Source organism: Somniosus microcephalus, chromosome 30 (assembly GCF_052327205.1).
Source record: "Somniosus microcephalus isolate GS21.2 chromosome 30, FLI_Smic_1.0, whole genome shotgun sequence".
Taxonomy (NCBI): Eukaryota; Metazoa; Chordata; class Chondrichthyes; order Squaliformes; family Somniosidae; genus Somniosus; species Somniosus microcephalus.
This window is the reverse complement of record NC_141016.1, coordinates 36,523,502-36,546,887: the sequence shown is the minus strand read 5'-3', so window position 1 is coordinate 36,546,887 and position 23,386 is coordinate 36,523,502. Positions and strand designations below refer to the sequence as shown.

The window sequence follows — 23,386 nt, the reverse complement described above, 5'->3', positions numbered from 1 at the left end:
ATATAGACAGGTTGGCTGAGCGGGTAAGAACATTGCAAATTGAATACAATGAGGGGAAGTGTGAAGTTGTCCACTTTGGTAGGAAAAGAAAGCTGAATATTTTTTGAATGGTGAGAGACTGGGACATTATTGCATTCAGTGGGACCTGGGTGTCCTTGTACATGAATAACAGAAAGTTGACATGCAGTTGCAGCAAACAATTAGGAAAGCAAATAGTATGTTAGCTTTTGTTACAAAGGGCTTAATGTATAACAGTAAATAATTCTTACTACAATTATACAGGGCATTAGTGTGGCCACACCTGGAGTACTGTGAACAGTTCTGGTCTCCTTACCTAAGGAAAGACATACTTGCCTTCGAGGGAGTGCAACGAAGGTTCACTAAACTGGTTCCTTGGATGATGTGATATTCCTATGAGGAGAGATTGGGTAGACTAGGATTATATTCCCAAGAGTTTAGCAGAATGAGAGGTGATCTAATTGAAACATATAAAATTCTTCAGCGGCTTGACAGGTGTAAATCTGATAAAATGATTCCCCTGGCGGGGTCACAGTCTCAAAATAAGTGGTCGACCATTTAGGATTGAGATGAGGAGAAATTTCTTCACTCAAAGGGTTGTGAATCTTTGGAATTCACTACCCCAGAGCACTGTGGCTGCTCAGAGGTTGAGTATATTCAAGACAGAGGTCAATTATTTTGGGGGGAACTAAGCAAATTATGGGATATGGGGATAGTGCGGGAAGGTGGAGTTGAGGAAGAAGATCAGCCATGATCTTGTTGAATGGTGGAGCAGGCTCGAAGGGCCAAATGGCCTTCTCCAGCTCCTATTTCTTGTGTTATTTTGGTGCTTCGAATAGCGGGTGCCTGCTCTATGGGTATTTAGTTCTTATTGTTAAATCGTGAGGGACAATTCAGTGCAGTGATTCGGCTCATGTCCTTTTTTGTTTAGTTCTTCTTAGATTTTGAGTGACGGTTCAGTACAGTGATTCAGTCCCTGTCCCTTGCTATCTTTAGTTCTTTCTGCATTGATTCCATTGTGTCCCAAGAGACAATTTTAAACACATCGGTTCACTCCATACTTGGATAATTTTCCATTGTTTTTACAGTGATTGCCAATAGAAGTTCGATCCACAAATCAGGTCACCTTTTAGAGAGCGAGTGTCCAATGAACGATCTCTGCAGTTGTCTCTCGAGGCTTATCTCATTTGTCTGCTGTTGAACACCTGCTCTGATTTTTCATTTTGGTGGAATGATGCTGAATTTCGACAATAGTTAAATATTACATCGCACCAGAAAACTCATCTTCCTGTCCACTCCCATTTAAACATTCCGAAAGGACTGTTCCCTCCATGACACCCTGGTCCACTCTTCCTTCACCCACAACACTGGCTGCACTTCCCAAGGCACCATCCCAAGCAAGCGCACTAGATGCAATACCTAGTCTTAGGAATTCAGTTGGTAGCACCAGCCGCTAGCGCCTTAAGGAAGCTATAAGTAGGGTGCAAAGTAGCTAGGGCACGGCGTGACCTGCGCCTCTCGCGAAATTGAGCGGACATTTTGCGGCAGTGCAAAACTGCAATGCCCGCTCAGCTGCGCATGCAGATCCTGATGTCATTTCTTCGTGCAACACCCTTGGTGTGCCCAAAACCGGAAATTCACTGGTGCGCCCCTACTTTGCGCCTGGCGCTCCCAGCGACTGGTTGATTGGAACGGTACCCAGTCGCTGTGGGGCTGTGGGGGGGGGGCACTATTTAAAAGGGGCTGTTCCTGGCTTCTTTGTGGTAGCCATTTTTGGACCACTCCTTCTGTGTGAGAGTGAGAGAGATTTGCAGAGAGACAGAGGGAGGGAGCTTTCTGCATTGACTCAGCGCTCGCACAGTTTCTTCTGCCTTCAGCCAGAACTTTGAAGTTGGATTGATTTTTCAGTGCCACAGCCTTGAGTGGCCACATATTAAAGGGGCTGCAATGGGTGGAAACGTTGTGTTTCTCCATTGCATTGAGGGGGCTCAGAGACACCGAGAGAGAGTGCCAATCATGGCCAGATGGAGGAGGGCCAACAGGCGCTGGCACAGGAGGCCTTACCCTCCCAGGGTATTCCACCAGCAGTTCTCATACCTCAACATGTCTGAGGAGCAGTGTATTCGGAGTCTTCAATTCAGAAGGGAGGTGGACACTGAGCTCTGCCACCTGCTTCAGAGAGATCTGCAGCCTCAGCTGAGGAGCAGGACGTCTCTGTCGGTGGCAGTGAAGGTGAAAGTGGCTCTCAACTTCTATGCCACCAGCTCCTTCTAATCCGCTACTGGGGACATTGGCAATGTCTCCCAGTTTGCGGTGCATTGCTGCATCCGCCAAGTCATGAATGCCCTCTTCAAAAGGAGACGACAGTACATTTCCTTCCCCATCACCCTGATCAAGCAGCAAGAGCGCGCAATGGGATTTGCAACAATAGCGGGCTTCCCCATGGTCCAGTGCACCATTGACTGCACGCATGTGGCTTTCCGGACGCCTCTAGAGAATAACATGGATTACTGCAACTGGAAGGGGTTCCAATCGTTGAAGGTGCAGTTGGTGTGTGACCACAGACAGCTGATACCAGCTGTCAATGCCCGCTTTACAGGCAGCAGCCACGATGCCTTCATCCTGCACCAGACTTCTGTGGCAGACCTTTTCGAAGCCCCGGCTCACCCAGGAGGTTGGCTTCTCGGGGACAAGGGCTATCCTTGCTGCACCTGGCTGATGACCCAGTACCGTGCGCCCATCACCCCCGCTGATGAACGATACAATGACAGCCATCAAGCGACCAGGAACATCATTGAGCACAGAATCGGCGTGCTAAAGCAACGGTTCCACTGTCTGGACCATTCTGGGGGAACCCTTCAGTACTCACCTGAGCGAGTCTCCCATTTCGTTGTAGTGTGCTGCCTGCTGCACAACCTGGCAATCCTCAGGACTCAGCCACTGCCAGAAGACATTGCGGCACCACCAGAGGAGAAGGAGGAGGAGGAGGAGCACGAAGATGGGAGGGAGGCACAAAGTGCAAGGGCCGTCTGTCAGCGGCTCATTGCAAGTCGGTTCTGGGCCCCCTCTGAGGGAATGGCTTGTGCCATTGAAAGAACAAGAATGCAACCGGTCCGCAAACCATGAGTCAGTCAAGGCAACAAATAGTTCAAAGAGCAAACATGCACAATCTGAATAAAGACAATTATTTATTCAACAAACTCTGTGCCCTTCCCGCATGATAAACAAATACAGAGACAACCCAAAAAAAACAGTCAGACACATAACTGGCTCTCACCACCTGGAGACAAAGTACAAAAGAGTTAACCAAAAATGACCATGATCCTCGGCCTTCAGTAAAAAAAAACGAATATTGCCACACCTCCTACTTTTTCTCCTGCGGGGGTGATCTGCCTCGCTTGCACGATTGGCCCCTTCCCACCCTACAGCTCCTTCGCAATGGGACCCCAGTGGCTGCAGCAAGGCTAGGGGAAGGCTGCTGTTTGTCAGATAGTGAGTCGGCAGATGCCCTTGGGTGATGGCCTGGACCAGCTCTGGGCCTGGAGGGCCCGGTTGCTGACTGCTCCAATTCTGCATGGGTGGCAGCAGCCTGCCCTACGGGTGGTGGCAACTGCAGTGGAGGAGTGACAATGTTGCCAGCAGGAATGCTGCCAACCTGACAGAGCACAGGCACTCCCTGGTCGGACGAGACACTGGCACTCGCACGGGGCAGCACTGAAGCATGCGCAGCAATCTGCTGAAGCACAGACTGCTGGCGTGCTGCAGTGCGGCGAGGGCCCCGGCGAATCCTGCCCAATCCAGCGAGAGTGGCTGCAGTTAGTGCTCGTGTGGCCCTGATCTGGGACTGCATCAGACCAGCCAGTGACTGCATGTCATGACTAAGCATTGGCTGGAATCCGTCTGTGCTGCACCAAAGCCCTGCAGACTCCATGCCTGTGCTGTCCCAAACTCCTGCAGACTCCTTGCCTGAGCTGCCCCGAAGTCCTGTACACTCCTTGCCAGTGACTCTATGGAGTCAGGCATCCTTGTCACTGCAGCCAAGAGCTCAGTGTGCCTGCGCTCAGCCTGGGTGGCCATTTCAGCAAGGAGCCGCACCTCCTCAGTGCTCACTGTAGCAGGACTGGAGGCCACACTCTCCCTCCAGGGAGAAGGCCGCCGAACTTCCCTACCGCCACCTCCCCCACGTTGCTGCAGCCCGCTGGGCCCCGGAGCTTCACCCTCCTCGGACCCTTCCCCCCTGCTCCCCTTCAGGGAAGACGTATCCCCATTATGGCCATGACCTGCCTCGGCTGAGGGTGGCACTGATGTTCCGGCTTCCTCTTCCTCCTCCTCGCCTTCTGAATCAGTCCCAGTGGCAGCTTGATGGCCCGCCTCCTCACCTGGCGATTCAGTGTCTGAAAGCAGGGCGGTACAAGAGTTGCTTTAGCGTGAGGACAGGGCGGCAGCGAGGGAGGCATGAGTGCTGCAATGCACTGCATTGTTTCGATAGTGGCAAAGGATGCTGGTGTGAGGCACAAGTGGAAAGAGAGAGGACAAAAAGGTGATGACCTTACCATCGATTTCCAGAACGGGCTCAGCATCTCCAGTGGCGACGGGGCCACTCAGGCGGCCTGCCATAATACGCACAACATGCTGCACCAGATGGCTCAGGTCTTTCAGTTCAGGATGGCATTCCCTGTTCCATTGCTTCTGCCTCCCATGGTCGACTAGCCCTTACAGTGTGAAGCCCTGATCTTGGCTGCACTGCATCCCATGGTCGAATAGCCCTTCCAGTGTGTGAATTCGTGAATGTGCATGTGAGTTTCACGACAGGCCTATAGGTGTTGGATGAGGGCTGGGCATTGGGGCTTTCAGTACCCATTGGCCATAAAGTAAGGTGCACATGCAGGGATGAAGAGGATACTGGAAAGGGTACTCACCCTGACAACACGAGTGAGGTCGTTTAAGTTCTTCCTGCATTGCGTCGGGGTCCTAGGCACCATGCTGCTGGAGGTCTCTCTCTGTGCCACCTCCCTCCAAGCTTGTCAGTACTCGTTGGGCAGCGGCCTCATGCCACTGTCCGGAAAGAGGATCTGGTGCCTGCGCTCCACTGCACCAACCAGAACCTTCAGCGGCCCCTCACTAAATAGCTGCGCTTGCTCGTTGTCCTAGCAATGTCGCAGCAGGTCAGTCCACACCGAGAATCAGGGCTCCAATGTGCAGGGCATGGCTGCAAGCCAAATCGACCCTCACCCTTTAACAGCTGACTGGCACCAGCATGTCTGCATTCAATCGCTAACTGGCCGCACCTGCGCTGTGCCCGCCCTCGGCGGTAGCGCCTTGCCTCTCCGGCATAACACCTTAGGATAGTCATGCAGCACCTGATTTATCGCACCAAGAACTTCTTGGGGTGATGCAAGTCAATTTCACTGAAGATGGCGATAATTTGCACCTGGCGTTAAATTTAGCGCACGCTCGACTATAGCACCCCAAACGTGGTGATACTGAATTTCTAGGCCCTACTCTTTCACCTCCTCCCTTCCTAACATCCAGGGCCCAAAATCCTCCTTCCACGTGAAACAGTGATTTTCAATTCTTTCAATTTAGTATACTACATTCACTGCTCACGATGTAGTCTCCTCTACATTTGGGGGACCAAACACAGATTGGGTGATCGATTTGCTGAACACTTCCATTCTGTCTGCAATCATGACCATGAGCTTCTGATCACACGCCATTTTAATTCTTCATCCCACTCCCACTCTGACCTCTCTGACAGTAACCTTATACACTGTTCTCATGAAACGGAAGCTCGAGGAACAGCACCTGATCATTCGATGAGGTATTGACAACGTTCCAGACTCAACATCGAATTCAACAGTATCAGAGCATAACCACTGCTCCAGTAAGCCTGACATCGTTAGTTGGGAAAATGCTAGAGTCCATTATAAAAGATGTAATAGCAGAGCACTTGGAAAACAGTGACAGGATCGGACAAAGTCAACATGGATTTACAAAATGTAAATCACGCTTGACTAATCTACTGGAACTTTCTGTGAATGTAACTGGTTAAATCGATAAGTGAGACGAGTGGATGTGGTGTATTTGGACTTTCAGAAGGCTTTCGATAAGTGCCCGCATAAGAAAATGGCATGCAAATTTAAAACACATAGGATTGGGGGTAAGGTAAAGATTGGATAGAGAACAGTTTGGCAGAGAGGAAGCAAAGAATTTGGAATAAAGGGGCCTTTTTCTGCGTGGCAGGCAGTGACTAGTGAGGTACTGCAGCATCGATGCTAGGACCCCAGCTACTCACAACATATATTAATGACGTAGACGAGGGAACTAGATGTAATATCTCCAGGTTTGCAGATGACACAAAGCTGGGTGGGTGTGTGTGCTGTGAAGAGGATGCAGAGAAACTCCAGTATGATTTGGACAGGTTGATTGATTGGGCAGGTACATGGTAGATGCAGTTTAATGTGGATAAATGCGAGGTTATCCACTTTGGTGTCAAAAACAGGAAGACAGATTATTATCTGAATGGCAATAGGTTGGGAAAGGGGGAAGTACACTGAGACATGGGTGTCCTTGTGAACCAGTCACTGAAGGTAAGCATGCAGGTGCAGCAGGCGGTTAAGAAGGCAAATGGTATGTTGGCCTTCATAGCGAGAGGATTCGAGAACAGGAGCAAGGATGTCTTGCTGCAGTTGTACAGGGCCTTGGTGAGACCACACCTTGAGTATTGTGAGCAGTTATTGTTGCCTTATCTGAGGAAGGATGCTCTTGCCATGGAGGAAGTGCAGCGAAGATTCACCAGACTGATACCTGGGATGGCAGGAATGACATATGAAGAGAGATTGGGTCGATTAGGTTTATATTCACTAGAGATTAGAAGAATGACAGGGGATCTCATTGAAAATTATAAAATTCAAACAGGACTAGACAGATTAGATTCAGGAAGGATGTTCCCGATGGCGGGGGAGTCCAGAACCAAAGGTCACAGTCTAATGATAAGGGGTACGCCATTTAAGACTGCGATGAGGAGGAATTTCTTCACCCAGAGAGTGGTGAACCTATGGAATTTACCACCATAGACGGCAGGTGAGCCCAATTCATTAAATATATTAAAGATGGAGTTAGATACATTTCTTAAAGCTAAAAGGATCAAGGGTTAGGGGGAGAAATCAGGTACAGGTTACTGAATTTGGATGATCAGTCATGATCTCTTTAAAGGGCGGAACAGGCTCATGGGGCCGAATGGCCTACTCCTGCTCCTATCTTCTATGTTACCTATTTTTTCGGACAGCGGTTGCGGGTAATGAATCTGTTGTTCATTTAAACATTCCTGCCTTCCACCCTATTACAGATCTTCTCTTTTGTTATATCCCCGCCAACTTCACTTACTTTGAGGTGGTTTATATTGTTTGGGGGAATGAGGAGGCCATTTACTCCTTGGATGGTAAGAAACTAAATGGGGTAGAGAACTAAAGAGATCTGGGAATATACATACACAAATCACTAAATCTATCAACACATAAAGGTCATAAAGAGTCCAATGTGCTGGGTTCATTTCTACAGGCAGAGAATACAAAAGCAGGGAGGTAATTTTAAATTTAGATAGAACCTTGGTTAGACCACTTGGAGCAATGTGCGCAGTTCTGGTCACCATATTATAAAAATGATAATGAAGGACTAGAGAAAATGCAGATAATGGTGTCAAGAATTTTACGTGAAATGAGAAGATGCGACTATCAGAAAGATTAGGCCGGCCAGGGCTCTGCTCTCTGGAAAAGAGAAGACTAAGAGGAGGCAGTTCAGAGATCTTCAAAATTATGAAGTAGACCGATTGGGTGAATGAAGAGAAACTGTTGCTGCTTGTGGTTGGGTTCATGACAAGGAGGCATTAATATCAAATAGCCTCTAACAGATCAGATAAAGCAGTTAGGTGGATTTATTGTTCACACTGACAGTGGTGAGAATGTAGAACTCGCTGCCACATGGGGTCGTCGTCATACATGTCTTCACACTGTTCCCTTTGGGGAACTGTATGAAGTGGTGGAAGGATTTCTGCCGCAGTTAATGCTCTTTCCGTGAACATAACCATCTTCATACCAGCCATTAGGGTGGTTAGTCCTATGGCGGGAGGGTTTTAGGGGCTCCCAAAACCCATATGAGTGGGGCGGGGCCCACACCCACGGACGCAAGTATCCCGCTGGATGTCAACCCAGAATTTAGAGCCGGAGCTCCAACTCCACTTGCCAGGACTGTCTGGAGTGGGGTTCAAAACCCTACGCCTTCTGACCCAGCGGTGGGAATGCTACCACTATGCCAAAGGCCCACTCCGCCACATGGGGTGTTTGATGTAGATAACATTGATGCATTCAATGGGAGGCTTGATACTTAAATGAGAGGGAAGTTAATGGACGGGTACGGGGCATGGTGGGATGAGGTCATTAGAGTGGAAGGATGCCGGTGTGGAATTTCCACACCGCCATAGTTCAGTTGCGCCAAGCTGCCTTCTTGCTGTGCTGTAGATTCTAAGAAGTTCTTTGTAATTGTTATCATTGTATGTTCAATTTGTATAAAGCCAGTGTTTGAATCAGTTCACTCTGAAGACATACTGCCCAAAAAGTGTTTCTATGCAACACGGCCCCATCACAAGGATCACCGTTCTAAATGATTGTTCATTGATCTTCACTGATGATTTGCTCTTGTTACATTATTTTAAACATAATTTGTTTATTTGTGTACTTATCATTGCCTGCTCATACATATTTTATTTCCTGAAAATTTTGTTTATTTTCTAACAGTTTTGTATTGGAGCTCACCCTGCTCTGACTATTATCACTGACTGCAGTGATTCTACATTTACCCACTATCCAGCGACCTCCATTGTTTATTGCCCAGTTTTGCTGCATTTACCCAATGTACAGCGACCCCTTTGTTTATGGCCCAGTTTTGCACTGGAGCTGACTCTGCTCTGACTACTGTCACTGACTGTTGTGATTCTACAGTCACCCACTGTCCAGGGACCATCATTGATGCTTTCACAGTTTTACTGCATTGATCCACTGTAAAGCAACAGTGTGTCTGAGCCGTGCCGCTCAGAACTGCTTCAGAGTCACAGTCCATGACTTTGCAACTTTTTGGGAGAAGTTGCCAGATATTTGAGGAAATGTGTTTCAACCACTCAGTGAGACTCTCAGAGAGAAGCAGAGACCACAGACATATTTACTTGTAATCAGAAGATCTGAATTTTCACCATCGATGCACTGTACCAGGGACAGATGTGATGTGTTCCTTTTAAACAAAAAGGCAAGTGTTTTATGTACGGTGATCGCTGGGAACCTAGGATGACCTTCCGTAGCCCCACTGTGTGAAAAGCTGCTCGCAGTCTGCAGAGCCTCAAAGAAGTCGTTTTGTGTTTTGCTGTTCTGCTGAACTGACAGGAAGCACCTGGCTTTGTGGTGGTTTCTGTGCTCGTGTTTTGTTGAATGCTCCCGTGAAATATTGACATACTGCTGCTGGACATTTCATCTGGGGGTTTGAACATAGGCTGCATATCATCAAGCGGGTCAACGTATCAGGATGAAGCATATCTGGGTAATGACATTCATTCACTGGAAACACATGACAGCTTAGTGTCTGCAAATAAACTTATCCCTTATCGCAAAGTCTGCATCAGAGTACAAGATGACCATAATCTGTGTTTACTTTCCTAAATCTATAACAAAAAATTCAACAGCTCAGGATAAATAGACTCTTACTGTGTCCAAGCCTATCAGTAAATTCAGGTACAACAGGAGCAACAATTCTCCCTGTAGTTTTGAAGTGAATTAGAAGAATCCAGGAGCGGTTTATGCTGATTTATTATCTGCGTATATAGGTCAATGAAACATTAAAGCTCCAACGAATCTAACACAATCAGGGGAGTGAGGCCTGTATCACTGTAAATGGGTAACTCGTTATGATCCAATTCAAAGAGGGGATCCGAAGGTAGACGGCTGTTTGCAGAAACTGTCCATTGTAACTCATTAAATCAATTTAAATGTGACTCTGATTTCTCCAAGAGTGAATGTAGAGCTGGAGAATGAAAAGAGCTTGAATATTTAATACAGTTCAATGAATGGACACATCGGACGTGTTACTATATAGGTACCACGAGTCTAAAACTGGCAAATAATTCACTCCCCGGATGTCTCGTGGAATGAAACAACTCACCAGAAATGTACATTTAACTAAAGAATTCCCCAACCCGTATTGTCAACAAGATGAAAATCAGTTAAAACAGGGGAAAGCCAGTCATAACTCTGCCCGCACTCACAGGTTTCTACAGGGGTATCCGGTCCTGCCCCGATCTGATAGACTGGGACCCCTGAGGTGAGTTCTGTAGATATCAAACAGACTTACAATACTGTGAGTGTGAGCTCCGAGTGATGGCAACAACCAGTTGTCACAGTAACTTGAAGCACTCGCACAGAAAGATGGAGGTGGGAAATATTTGGAGTCGGTCTCGTGTATCTCGGAGGAGTCAATCACCTTGCTGCTCTGGTGGGAGGGAAATGTGCCACTTTAAGTGAAGATGGGAACTACAAAAATAGGCAAAGCTTTCTAGCGTGCACATATATCACCGTTCATTTATCATCACTTGGACAAAACACGTGAATTCTCCACCTAACAGCATCATGGTAACACCATTACCATAAGGACAGCAGGAATCAAGAAGAAGATCCAGCACCACCTTCTAAGGGCAGCTCGGGAATGGGCAATAAATGGTCCAGAACACCATCACCACAAGGACTGCAGTGGGTCAAGGAGAAGGCCCGCCACCATCTGCTCAATGCAACGGGTGATGGGCAATAAATAGGAACAGAGCACGAGATCAAATGGAAAAGTGCTGCAGGGGATGATTCTGGGACCCCGCCACACCTACAAACACTTACAAACAAAGACAGGAAAATACACTCTGGTCCATCCAGCATGTCCCACACAAGTGTGATAACTTGTCTGTCACAGTAAATACACTTTCCACTGCACCCGTCATCATGTGATTTCCTGGGAGAGGCGAAAAACCAGCTGAAAACCATGGCCAATTTGGGGGTAAAAATCTCGGAAATTCCTCTCCTATGCAATCGAATCTAGTCCAAGAGATCACTCCGGCTCTGATAATTCTATACAGTACCAACCTTTTCTACAAACTGATCTCCAGCCCGGCCAGAAACAGGTCCAGCTCTCACTTGAAGGAAGTCAGCGAATCGACATCCACCGCTCGAGCCGGCAGATGGTTCCAGAGCCCCACTATTCTCTGGGAAATGTCCCACCCCCTGACATCTCAGCTAGTGCTGGTCTTGTACTTAATAGTTACAACTTAAAATTATGACCCCTGGTCCTACTTAACCAATTTAAATATCATTTGCCAATCACAAGCCCAGACCCCCAAAACATCAAGAGCGGCCTGAAGCAATCGAGCATGATCGGCAGTCCTGACACTCGCAAAAATCTTAGTACCATCTGCAAACTTGCAGATCGTGCCCCCAACACCTATATCTAGATCCATAAGAAAAATGGTCAAGAGCAAAGATCCCAATACTGATCCCAATGGGACATCACTGGTGACTGGTCTCCAAACAGATCCAAATCCATCCTTAACTACTTTCCGCCTAAGACCTTCCAGCCAGTTCTCACTGCAGCTCAATATCTTACCAGTAATACCAAAGGCTTCGATCTTGTACAAACGAACTCCTAATTTGATGAAATGCTCTCTATATAGAAGCTTGCCTTCTATATGATGTGATCTCTACCCCAGTAAATAAACGGTACAGCTCCTTCTTGGAAGTATACAAAGAATCAGCACCCAACAACACCAGGTTGCAATGTATTCTACAGGCTTACTACTCTCTGGGAAAAGAAGAACCGTCAAACACCCCGTCATTTGCTACTCTTACATCATCTAAACCGTGTCTACTGGTCCGTTCCGATCTGTTAAACTGAAATAGTCTATCAATAGGCATGCTACCCAGCCTTTTAGTTATTTCATAGACATCCATCATGTCATCTCTGAGTCTACGCTGCTCTAAACTGAATAGACCAAGGCCCTTGAGACTATTCCAGTAGCTGATGTTCTTCTCGTAGCTCTGCTGTAGATCTTTTCAAAGTCCAATACATCACCACCGTGTGGGGGTGCAGCGGGGGTGGGAGGGAATCAAAATTGGGCAGAGTGCGCCAGATGCATTGGTTGTGATCTTCCAAAATTCCCTAGATTGAGGAAAGGTCCCTCCGGATTGGAAGATAGCAAATCTAACCCCGTTATTCAAGGAAGGAAGGAGAGTGAAAACCAGGAACTACAAGCCAGTCAGCCTGACATCAGTCAGGAAATTGCAGGAATCCATTATTACGGATTTGGTAACAGGGTATTTAGAAAAGCATAATGGGCTGTAATTTGCGACCCCTGTGGGCATGTATGACGTGTGAACGCCCATAATGGCTGCGCAAATTCCGGGTATTCACGTGTGAAGTGCATGCACGATAAAACCAGAAATTGTGATCAGTCAAGAATTTTCCTGACAGATCCAGTGCATCCCCAGGAAAAGGGCATCCACGGGCAGAAAGTTGGAATATTTGCCCAACTTCTGCCCAGCAAAAGCCCATGAAATTCTTGTGCCTGTTATAAGCAGGTTTCAGGCCTGATTTTTCCAGCGTAAGTGTTTAAAAAAGCATAAACATAATTTTTAATCAATCATTTATACATTTAAAAACCTGTGCAATAAGATAAGTTTATATTTAGCCCCTTTAAACATTTTAACTTATTTTTCAGAAAATTACATTTTTGTTTAGATATTTAATAAATTCCATTTTAATTAATTTTAAATATGTATTTTTTATTTATTTGCTGTGTAGATATATTTTTGGGAGTATCCCCATTCATGCTTATGGGGTTTCCATACATACAGACTCCCCATAAGTATGAATGGGATCCCATTCTTTCATTCATTGGGCAGGCCCACACGATCCCAGGGGCGCTTGCAAACCACGTTACCCCCTGAGGTACGTGAGCCTCTACCCACCGAGTACCCGGAGAAGTCCAGGACAGTGAATCTCCAAACCTCCCGGACCAACAGGTATGCGGGCATTTTATTTGCAGATCAGAGGCAATTCATTTAGGGAAGCCTAAACGGCAAATTAAGGGCCCATATGATTAGGCAGAGGATACATAGTTCATGAAATGTAAATCATGTTCGACAAATTTATTAGAGGTTTTTGAGGATGTAACTAGCAACGTAGATAAAGGGGTACCAGTAGATATAGTATATTTGGAGTTCCAAAAGACATTCAATAAGGTGCCACATAAAAGGTTATTAAGCAAGATAGCGGCACATGGGTTTGGGGGTAAGGTATTAGCATTGATTAAGGATTGGTTAACAGAGGGAATACAGAAAGTAGGGAAAAATGGGTCATTTTCAGATTGCCAGGCTGTAACTAGTGTGGTGCTGCAAAAATCAGACCTTGGGACTCAGATATTTATAAACCCAGGAGCTGGAATAAAAGTTCGAATTCCAGGAGTAACCCAGGTGGAAATTCGGTTCCAAAAGTAAAATACTGCAGATGCTGGAAATCAGTAATAAAAACAGAAAGTGTGGGAAACACTCAGCAGAGCAGGAAAATATGTGGAGCGAGAAACCGAGTTAACATTTCAGGTAGATGAACTTTCATGAGGCTGCTCTCCCAGGTCATACATTGCTGACCATATGGAATCATTTGTTAAGGGTTTGGAATCAGGGCACTTAGAAAATCATAACCTGATTAGCATAGTCAATATGGTTTTATGAAATGGAAATCGTGTTTGACAAATTTATTATTCGGAGGATATAACTAGCAGGGTAGATAAAGGGGATGTAGCATATTTGGATTCCCAAAAGGCATTCAGTAAGGTGCCACATAAAAAAGGTTATTAGACAAGAGAAGGGCTCATGGGGTTAGTGGTAATATAGTAGCATGGGTAGAGGTTTGGTTAACAGACAAAAATCAGAGAGTGGGAATAAACTGGTCTTTTTCGGGTTGGCAGGCTGCAACTGGTGGGGTGCCACAAGGTCAGTGCTGGGGTCTCAGCTATTTACAATCTATATGAATGACGTGGATGAAAGGACCGAGTGTAATGTATCCAAGTTTGCTGATCTTACGAAGCTAGGTGGGACAGGAGGCTGTGAGGAGAAAACAAAAAGCCTGCAAAGGGATACAGGTAAACCACGTGAGTGGGCAGTAAGTTGGCAGATGGAGTATAATGTAGATGAGGTTATTCGCTTTGGTAGGAAGATTTAAAAACACAGTGTTTTTTACATGTTGAGAAACTTTTAAATGTTGGTGTTGAAGGAGATTTGTGTGTCCTCGTTCAGGAAGCACAGAAAGCTAGCATGCCGGTACAGCAAGCAATAAGGAAGGCAAATGGTATGTTGAGTATTGTTGCAAGCAGTTTGGAGTACAAGAGTAAGGAAGTCATGTTACAATTGTACAGGGCCTTGGTGAGAGCACCCCTGGAGTACTGTGCACAGTTTTGGTCTCCTTATCTAAGGAAGGATATACTTCCCATGGAGGTGGTGCATTGAAGGTTCACTAGATTGATTCCTGGGATGAGAGGGCTGTCCTATGATGAAAGTTGCTGTAGAATGGGCCTATATTTTCTGGAGATTAGAAGAATGTGAGGCGATCTCATTGAAACATACAAGATTCTGAAGGGGATTGACAGGGTAGATGCTGAGAGGTTGTTTCCCCTGGCTGGGTTGCCTAGAACTAGGGGGCATCGTCTCAGGATAAGGGGTAGGCCATTTAAGACAAAAATGAGGAGTAAGTTCTTCACTCAGATGTATGTGAATTTTTGCAATTTTCTGCCCCAGAGGGCTGTGGATGCTGAGTCTTTGAGCATATTCAAGGCTGAGATAGACAGATATTCGGACTCTAGCGGAATCGAGGGATGTGGAGATCAGACGCGTATCTGGAATTGAGGGCGATGATCAGCCATGAACTTATTGAATGTCGGAGCAGGCTCAAAGGACCATATGGCCGACTGCTGCTCCTATTTCTTATGTTCTTATATTCTTATATCCTGTTAGTACTACAAGTAAACCGATGGATTTCCTGCGGCTCTCCCTCTCTGGGTCACTGGGACTCTCCCCACTGCTGTGGCCCCGGAATCTCCTGCGGCCACTAAAATGTGTCTGACGTTTAAAACATTGAACAAAATCAGAAACAATCAAAACGGGTAGGAACATGGCAAAGAAATTAGAATGCTGCCCACACTGTGAAACTGAACTTTGTCTGTTACATAACAAAACCATGGATTATTAGAAAGCCTGTATTGACTTGTATGCAAAACATTCCTGAACATGTTCTTTAAACAGGACAGCACAGTTACTGCTCCGAGAACAACAATCGCCATTTGCTCGGTGCAATATTTCGCTTTCAGATTCTGGAAACAAATTCCACAAATCGATCAAAGGTTAAAGTGACTGTGGACCAGACAGAACAGTCTCTGGCTGTGAAAAGCAGGACGGCAATTTGAATATAGATCCGCCGTTGCCATGGCCACCAGATAGCGAAGGACACAGTTGGAAAGACTGCACTTACCGAGATAGGATCACAATCGTCATTAAGTTAAATGTAAGGAAGGAAACAAACAGGGAAATTATACGTCAGGATTGGAGCAAAAGTGACAGTTTGATGGCGTTCGGGGTGAAATTTGTAGCTTTGTTACTGCATCCAGTGCTGTGTTCGAATCATTTGAGCTATGACAGGATTGTGTGCTGGAGAGCAGGAAAAATAAATGAACTGCATAAAGGAAAGCATCAGTAATATCAGGTATATAGTAAAGCAGAAAACGAGTCATAACGGAAGGGGTTTTTTCTTTATGCCAGTTGATAAATGTAATTACTGGCCCGACAAGAGGTTTCCCAAAATGCACAGTCTTAGGTTCAGTTCTCACCCTGGATCAGGTTGGAAGTTTGATAAAATCGACCTCACTGGCCCAGACTTAGTAATGTGCAAAAAAACAGAGGCAGGATTCCTCTGATTGTCCTTTAACTAATCCATGCTGACATTCATTTATTAGCCCATACTTTTCCAAATGTCAATTACTTATGTCCCGGATTATTGTCTTTAAATGTTCCCCCACCGACGTTAGGCTAACTGCTCTGTAATTGAAGGGTTTATCCCTCTCCCCTTTTTTAAATGGGATGTCGCATTTACTATGCTTCAGTCCTCTAGCTCCATCCCCATATCTAAGGAGGGTTGGAAGATAGTGACTAGAACTTCCCCAATTTCCACGCTTACTTCACTCAGTAACCTAGAACCCATCTGTCGAACATCCCAATCCTCCCACTGTTTGAGCCAGGCTTCCGTTATTGCCACTATATCATAATCCGATGTGGTAATTTGTGCCTGCAGCTCACCAACCTTATTGACCACCTTCTGTGTTTTTACACTTATGTACTCCGAATCCCAACTTGTCTGCCTCTCTTTTCCCCTTCTATGATCCCTCCTATTTCAGAGCTACTCTTTATTCTAATGCTGTTTGCCACTTCGAATCCTCTGTGCACCTTGTCTCTCCTATCCATTGCTTCATCTCGGTGCCCCTCCCCCGCCAAATTAGTTTAAACGCTCACGTGTAGCACTCGTTAACCTCGGTGCAAAGTCATTGGTCCCTGCCCGACTGAGGTACAACCCGTCCATTTTGTACAGGTCACTCCTGCCCCAGAACTAGTCACAATCCCCGAGGAATGTGTAACTGTTTCTCCTGCACAATTTCTCCAGCCACCATCATCCTGCCTTATCTTACTGTGCCCACCCTCACTGGCACGTGGCACCAGGAGTAATCCAAAGATTTCCACCTTTGAGGTCCTGCTCTTCAACTTCCTCCCTAGCTCCTGAGACTCGGACTGCAGGACCTCAAAGCTTTTCTTCCCTCATTCCAACATGTACCACGACATCAGGCTGCTCCCCTTCCCCCGTGGAATGTTCTGCACTCGTTCTGTGATATAATTTACCCTGGCGCCAGAGAGGCCACAGACCATGTGAGACTCACGTTGGCCGTTGCAAAAATGCATGTCTGCCACCTGACTATTAAATCGCCTACAACCACTGCAATCCTATGCTTCGCTCAGCCCCCCATGCAGTAATTTGCCCCATGGTGCTGTCGATGTGATCTGGACTGTACTCCTTCGAGATGTCGCCACCCTCACCGGTATTCAGCACTGAAAACCGGTTTATTTGCTCAGTCGGAGTTTCTGACAATGTGTTACTAAATTAAAACCAGAAAATACTGGAAATACTCAGCAGGTCAGGTAGCATCTGCGGAGAGAGAAACAGAGTTAACGTTTCAGGTCGATGACCTTTCATCAGAACTGGAAAAAGTTAGAGCTGTAACAGTTTTAAGCAGGTACAGAGGCAGGGAAAGTGGAGGGGAGGAAAGAACAAAAGTGGAGGTCTGTGATAGGGTGGAATGCTGCAATGATTAAATGACAAAAGCGATGATGGTGCAAGACAAAAAAAGGATGGGTCTAGAGGAGCAATAAATGGCAACAGCAGAACCATTACCAGCACCTGCTCTCTGAATAAATGGGAGCATTGGTTATGATCTGCAATTGTTGAACTCAGTGTTGAGTTTAGAAGGTTGTAAAGTTCCTAATCCAAAGATGAGGTGCTGTTCCTTGAACTTCCATTGAGCTTCATTGGAACAATGGAGCAGGCCGAGTACAGAGAGGACAGAGTAGGAGGGTGATGGAGAATTAAAATGGCATGCAATTGGAAACACAGGTTCACGCTTGCAGACTGAATGGAGGTGTTCAGCAAACCGATCACACAATCTATGTTTTATCTCCCCAATGTAGAGGAGACTGCATTGTGAGCAGTGAATACAGTATAATACATTAATAGAAGTACAAGTAAATCTCTGTTTCACAAGGAAGGAGTGTTTAGGGCTCCGGATGGTGGGAAGGGAGGAGGTGAAAGGGCAGATAATACATCTTATTCTTCTTTTGTATTAGTTTTATAGAAACATAGAAAAATAGGAGCAGGATTAGGACATTCGGGCCATAATCATGGCTGATCCTCGATCTCAATACCATATTCCCAATCTCTCCCCATTCTCCTAATTCCTTGTGTGTCAAGAGATCTATTTATCTCCTTCTTAAATGTATTCAGTCACTTGGTCTCCACAGCCATCTGTGGCAGAGAATTCCAACAGGTTCACCACCCTCAGAGTGAAGTGATTTCTCCCCATATCCTGAGACTGTGACCCCTCGTTCTAGACCCCCCCCAGCCATGGCAAACATCCTCCCTGCATCCAGTCTGTCTAGCCATGTTACAATTGTATACGTTTCAATTAGGTCCCATCTCATTCTCCTCAACTCTAGTAAATACAGACCTAGTCGACCCAATCTCTCCTCATACGACAGTCCTGCCACCCCAGGAAACAGTCTGGTGAACCTTTGCTGCACTCCCTCTATGGCAATTGTATCCTTTCTTAGGTAAGGTGACCAAAACTGCACACGTACTCAAGCTGTGGTCTCACCAAGGCCCTGTGTCTCCAAAAATATTTATAAGCTGCAGAATTGTATTCCACCACAATCTGTAATCTCATGGCCCGGCATATCACTCAGTCTATCATTACGAACAGGCCAGGGGACCAATCCTGGCTCAATATGGAGTGTAGAAGAATATGCCAGGAGTAGCGCAAGGCGTGTCTAAAAATGAAGTGCCAAACTGGGGAAGCTGCAACACAGGACTACATGCATGCTGAAAATCGGAGGCAACATGCTATAGACAGAGCGAAGCGTCCCACTATCAATGGATCAGATCAAAGCTCTGCAAATCTTCCACATCAAGTCGTGAATGCTGGTGGAGATTAAACAACTAATGGGAGGAGGAGGCTCCATGAATATCCCCATCCTCATAGATGGTGGAGCCCAGCACGTGAGTGCAAAATACAAAGCTGAAGCATTTGCAAACATCTTCAGCCAGAAGTGCTGAATGGATGATTTATATCGGCCTCCTCCTGATGTTCCCACCACCACAGAAGCCAGTCTTCAGCCAATTCGATTCACTCCATGTGAAATCAAGAAGCGGCTGAGTGCGCTGGATACAGCAAAGGCTGCAGACCCCGACAACATCCCGGCTGTCGTGCTGAAGACTTGTGCTCCAGAACTAGTTGCCCCTCTAGCCAAGCTGTTGCAGTACAGCTGTAACACTGGCATCTATCCAACAATGTGAAACTCTGTCCAGGTAAGTCCTGTAAACAAAAATCAGGACAAATCCAATCCAGCCAATTACTGCCCCATCAGTCTACTCTCAATCATCTGCAAAGTGATGGAAGGTGTCGTTGACAGTGCAAACAAGCAGCACTTAATCACCAATAACTGGCTCACTGATGCCCAGGTTGAGTTCTGCAAGGACCACTCAGCTCCAGATCTCATTACAGTCTTGGTCCAAACATGGACAAAAGAGCTAAATTACAGAGGTGAGGTGAGAGTGACTGCCCTTGGTATCAAGTCAGCATTTGACCGAGTGTGACATCAAGGAGCCCTTGTAAAACTGAAGTCAATCGGAATTGGGGGGAAAAGGCTCAACTGGCTAGAGACATACCTAGCACAAAGGAAAATGGTTGTGGTGGTCGAAGGTAAATGAGCACAGCCCCAGGACACCGCTGCAGAGTTCCTCAGGGCAGTGTCCTAGGCACAATCATTTTCAGATGCTTCATCATTGACCTTCCCTCCATCATAAGTTCAGAAATGGGGATGTTCACTGATGACTGCACAATGTTCAGTGCCATTCGCAACTCCTCAGATAATGAAGCAATCCATGCCCGCATGCAACAAGACCTGGACGACATTCAGGCTTGGGCTGATATGTGGCAGGTAACATTAGTGTCACACAGGTGCCAGGAAATGACTATCTCCAACAGGCGATCGTCTAACCACCACCCATTGACATTCTACGGCCGAAACCCACACCATTAATATCATGAGGGGTCAACATTGACCGGAAACTTAACTGGACCAGCCACATAAATGCTTTGGTAACAAGAACACGTCAGAGGCTGGGTATTCTGCAGCGAGTGTCTCACCTCCTTACTCCGCAAAGCCTTTCCAACATCTACAAGACACAAGTCAGGAGTTTGTTGGACTACTCTCCACTGGACTGGATGAGTGCAGCTCCAACAACTCTCAAGAAGCTTGACAACATCCAAGACAAAGCAGCCCGCTTGATTGGCAACTCATCCATCACCTAAAACATTCACACCCTCTGCCATTGGCGTTCCGTGTCTGCAGTGTATACCATCTACAAGATGCACTGCAGCAACTCACCAAGGCTTCTTCGACAGCACCTCCCAAATCCACGGCGTCTACCACCTGGAAGGACAAGGGAATCTGGTACATGGGTACACCAGCACATCCAAGTTCCCCTCCAAGTCACACACCATCCTGACTTGGAAGTATATCGCCGTTCCTTCATCGTCGCTGGGTCAAAATACTGGAACTCCCTCCCGAACAGCACTGTGGGCGTACCTTCACCACCGGGACTGCAGTGGTTCAAGAAGGCTGCTCACCACCACCTTCTCAAGAGCAACAAGGGATGGGCAATAAATGCTGGTTTTGCCAGCGATGCCCACATCCCATGAACGAATGAAAACAACAGTCTCGAAGGGCTGAATGGCCCCTCCTGTCAAAATCAACATTCTCGAGGGTCTGAATGGCCTCCTACTTTTCCTATCTAACAAGCTCAAAGGGATGAATGGCCTGCTCTTGTTCCTAATGGTAACAGGCTCGAGCAGCTGAACGGGCCTCTTCCTCTTCCAGTGTGGCAACGGAAGGTCAACCAAAAGCTAGAAATATGGAAGGAACTCAACGTTTGCAGTTTTACGCCATTGCCTCCAACCAGGGAGTTTCGTTGTCTCTGGTGGAAAGTCCGAATATCTGCCTCCCTGTGCACCTTAAATCACTTAAAGGCAAGTGGCCAGATCTGCAGAAAAGCGCCTGGTAGAGACTAGCTTTTACTATTCTGCTTCAGAAATATTCCTTAACATCGCCCAATCTTGAAAGGACAAGTGCAGCAGGTGCATGAGAATACCATCACCTCCAAGTTGCCGTCCGAGTCAGAAACACCATCCCGACTTGGAGATATATCGGCCGTTCCTTCATCGTTGCTGGGTCACAGTCCCGGAACTCTCGGCCTAACCGCACTGTGGGAGTATCTTCACCACACAGACTGCAGCAGTTCAAGAAGCAGGCCCACCTCCACCATCTCAAGGGCAATTAGAGATGGGCAATAAATGTCGGGCTTGCCAGTGATGCCCACATCCGAAGAATAAGTTAAAAAAAGAGTGAACCCAAGGTAGATTACTATTGAATCTGCTTCAACACACTTTCAGGCAGGACATTCCAGATCACAACAACTCCCCGCAGGAAAATTATTGTTCTCCTGGTTACTTTCCCAATTACTTTAAATCTGTGTCCTCTAGTTACGTACCGACATTATGCCAGTGGAAAAAATGTCTCCTTATTTACACTATCAAAACCCTGCATCATTTTGAACACCTCTATTAAATCTCCCTTTAAACTTCTCTGCTCTAAGAAGAACAATCCCAGTTTCTCTAACTCTCTTCGCATAACGGATTTCCCTCTTCACTGGAACCATTCTGGTAAATAATCTCTGCACCCTCTCTTAGTCCTTGACATCATTCCTAAAGTGTGTGGTGCCCAGAATTGGACACAGTATTCCAGCTGGGGCCTAACCAGTGATATACAAAGGGGCATGACCTCCTTGCTTTTGTACTCTGTGCCTTTATTTAGAAAGCCCATTAACCTGTGTATGATTATCTCATCTTCTGGTCAAACCTGACCCTAGGGTATCTCAAAAAGGGATGGGCTGCTCCTGATGCAGTTGCCGAGGGCATTGTTTAGGAAAATAAACTTGCATTCCACTCGTTGCCATCTCACAACCTGTTCCTGCAACCGAAATAAAATTTACTGTGAATTACGGACAAGCTGGTAGCTGGACGGGTCTGTGAAAGTCTCATCCTTTAAGCCATGGAAATCCACATAGCAGTAATACACGGCAATGTCATCAAGTCTGAGGTTGTTGAAACTCAAGGAGCAATTCATCTGCTCCAGATCTCGACGCAAGACTGAAAGAAAAAAATTGAAAGCAGATTTAATATTATCTTTCAATAGGCACGATGGGCCGAATGCCCTCCTTCTCTGCTCTATGATTCTATGATTCGATATCTGCTCTCTTTAAGTTTGAAAGCCAAATCAGTTTTTTTATTCGTTTCTGTGATGTGGGCGTCGATGGCAAGGCGAGCATTTATTGTCCATCCCTAATAGCACTTCACAAGGTGGTGATGAGCAGCCTTCTTGAACCGCTGCAGTCCATTGGTGAAGGTACTTCCACAGTGCTGTTAGTTCGAGAGTTCCAGGATTCTGACCCAGCGACGATGAAGGGTCAGCGATATATGTCTAAGTCAGGATGGTGTGTGACTTGGAAGTGGTGGTGTTCCCAGGTGCCTGCTGCTCTTGTCCTGCAGGGTGGAAGAGCTCACGGGTTTGGGAGGAGCTTTCGAAGAAGCTTTGGTGAGTTGCTGCATTGCGTCTTGTAGATGGTACAGACTGCAGCCAGGGTACGCCGGTGGTGGAGGGAGTGAATATTTAAGGTGGTAGATGGGGTGCCAATCAAGCGGGATGCTTTGTCCTGGATGGTGTCGAGCTTCTTGAGAGTTGTTGGAGCTGCACTCATCCAGGCAAGTGGAGATTACTCCATCACATTCCTTACTTGTGCCTTGTAGATGGTGCAAAGGATTTGGGGAGTCAGGAGGTGAGACACTCACCACAGAATACCTAGCCTCTGACCTGCTCTTGTTGCCACAATATTTATGTGACTGTCCCACTTAAGATTATGGTCAATGGTGACCACCAGGATGTTGATGGTGGGGGATTCGGCGATGGTAATGCCGTTGAATGTCTTCATTAAGTGGTTGCTCTCTCAATCGAAGGGCTATAATGAATCCAATTTCCTGAATTCAGATCAGAAAGTAAATTGTACCTGGTAGCAAGCGGAGAAAGATAGAAATGCTTCATGTAGTGCTTCTCACAATCTTCCTTCGACTACTGATCCGCCATGGTCGAATTGAATGTCAGAACAGTCTCGAGGGGCTGAATGGTCTCCTCCTCTTCCCATGAATCATCAGGGAATGAAAAAACAAATCTGGAATGTTCATTTAAATTGAATTGTTAAAGAAAGACAAGGGGACACAGGTTCATACTGGCAGAAGATAAATTTAGGACTGAAGCCAGCAAACTCTTTACACAATGGGTGATCGACAATTGGAATGAACTCAACGAGA

General features: G+C 46.4%; 1 protein-coding gene across 1 annotated transcript in view; it reads right to left on the bottom strand.

Moving 5' to 3' along the window:
- LOC147098143 (scavenger receptor cysteine-rich domain-containing protein DMBT1-like) overlaps positions 1-4,635 on the bottom strand; it is a 94,131-nt gene extending 89,496 nt beyond the window's left edge. The window contains exon 1 of the mRNA XM_085970832.1: positions 4,572-4,635. Coding sequence (XP_085826958.1) covers positions 4,572-4,635 — 64 coding nt within the window. The remainder of the gene's footprint in view (positions 1-4,571) is intronic.
- Positions 4,636-23,386: the final 18,751 nt, after the last annotated feature.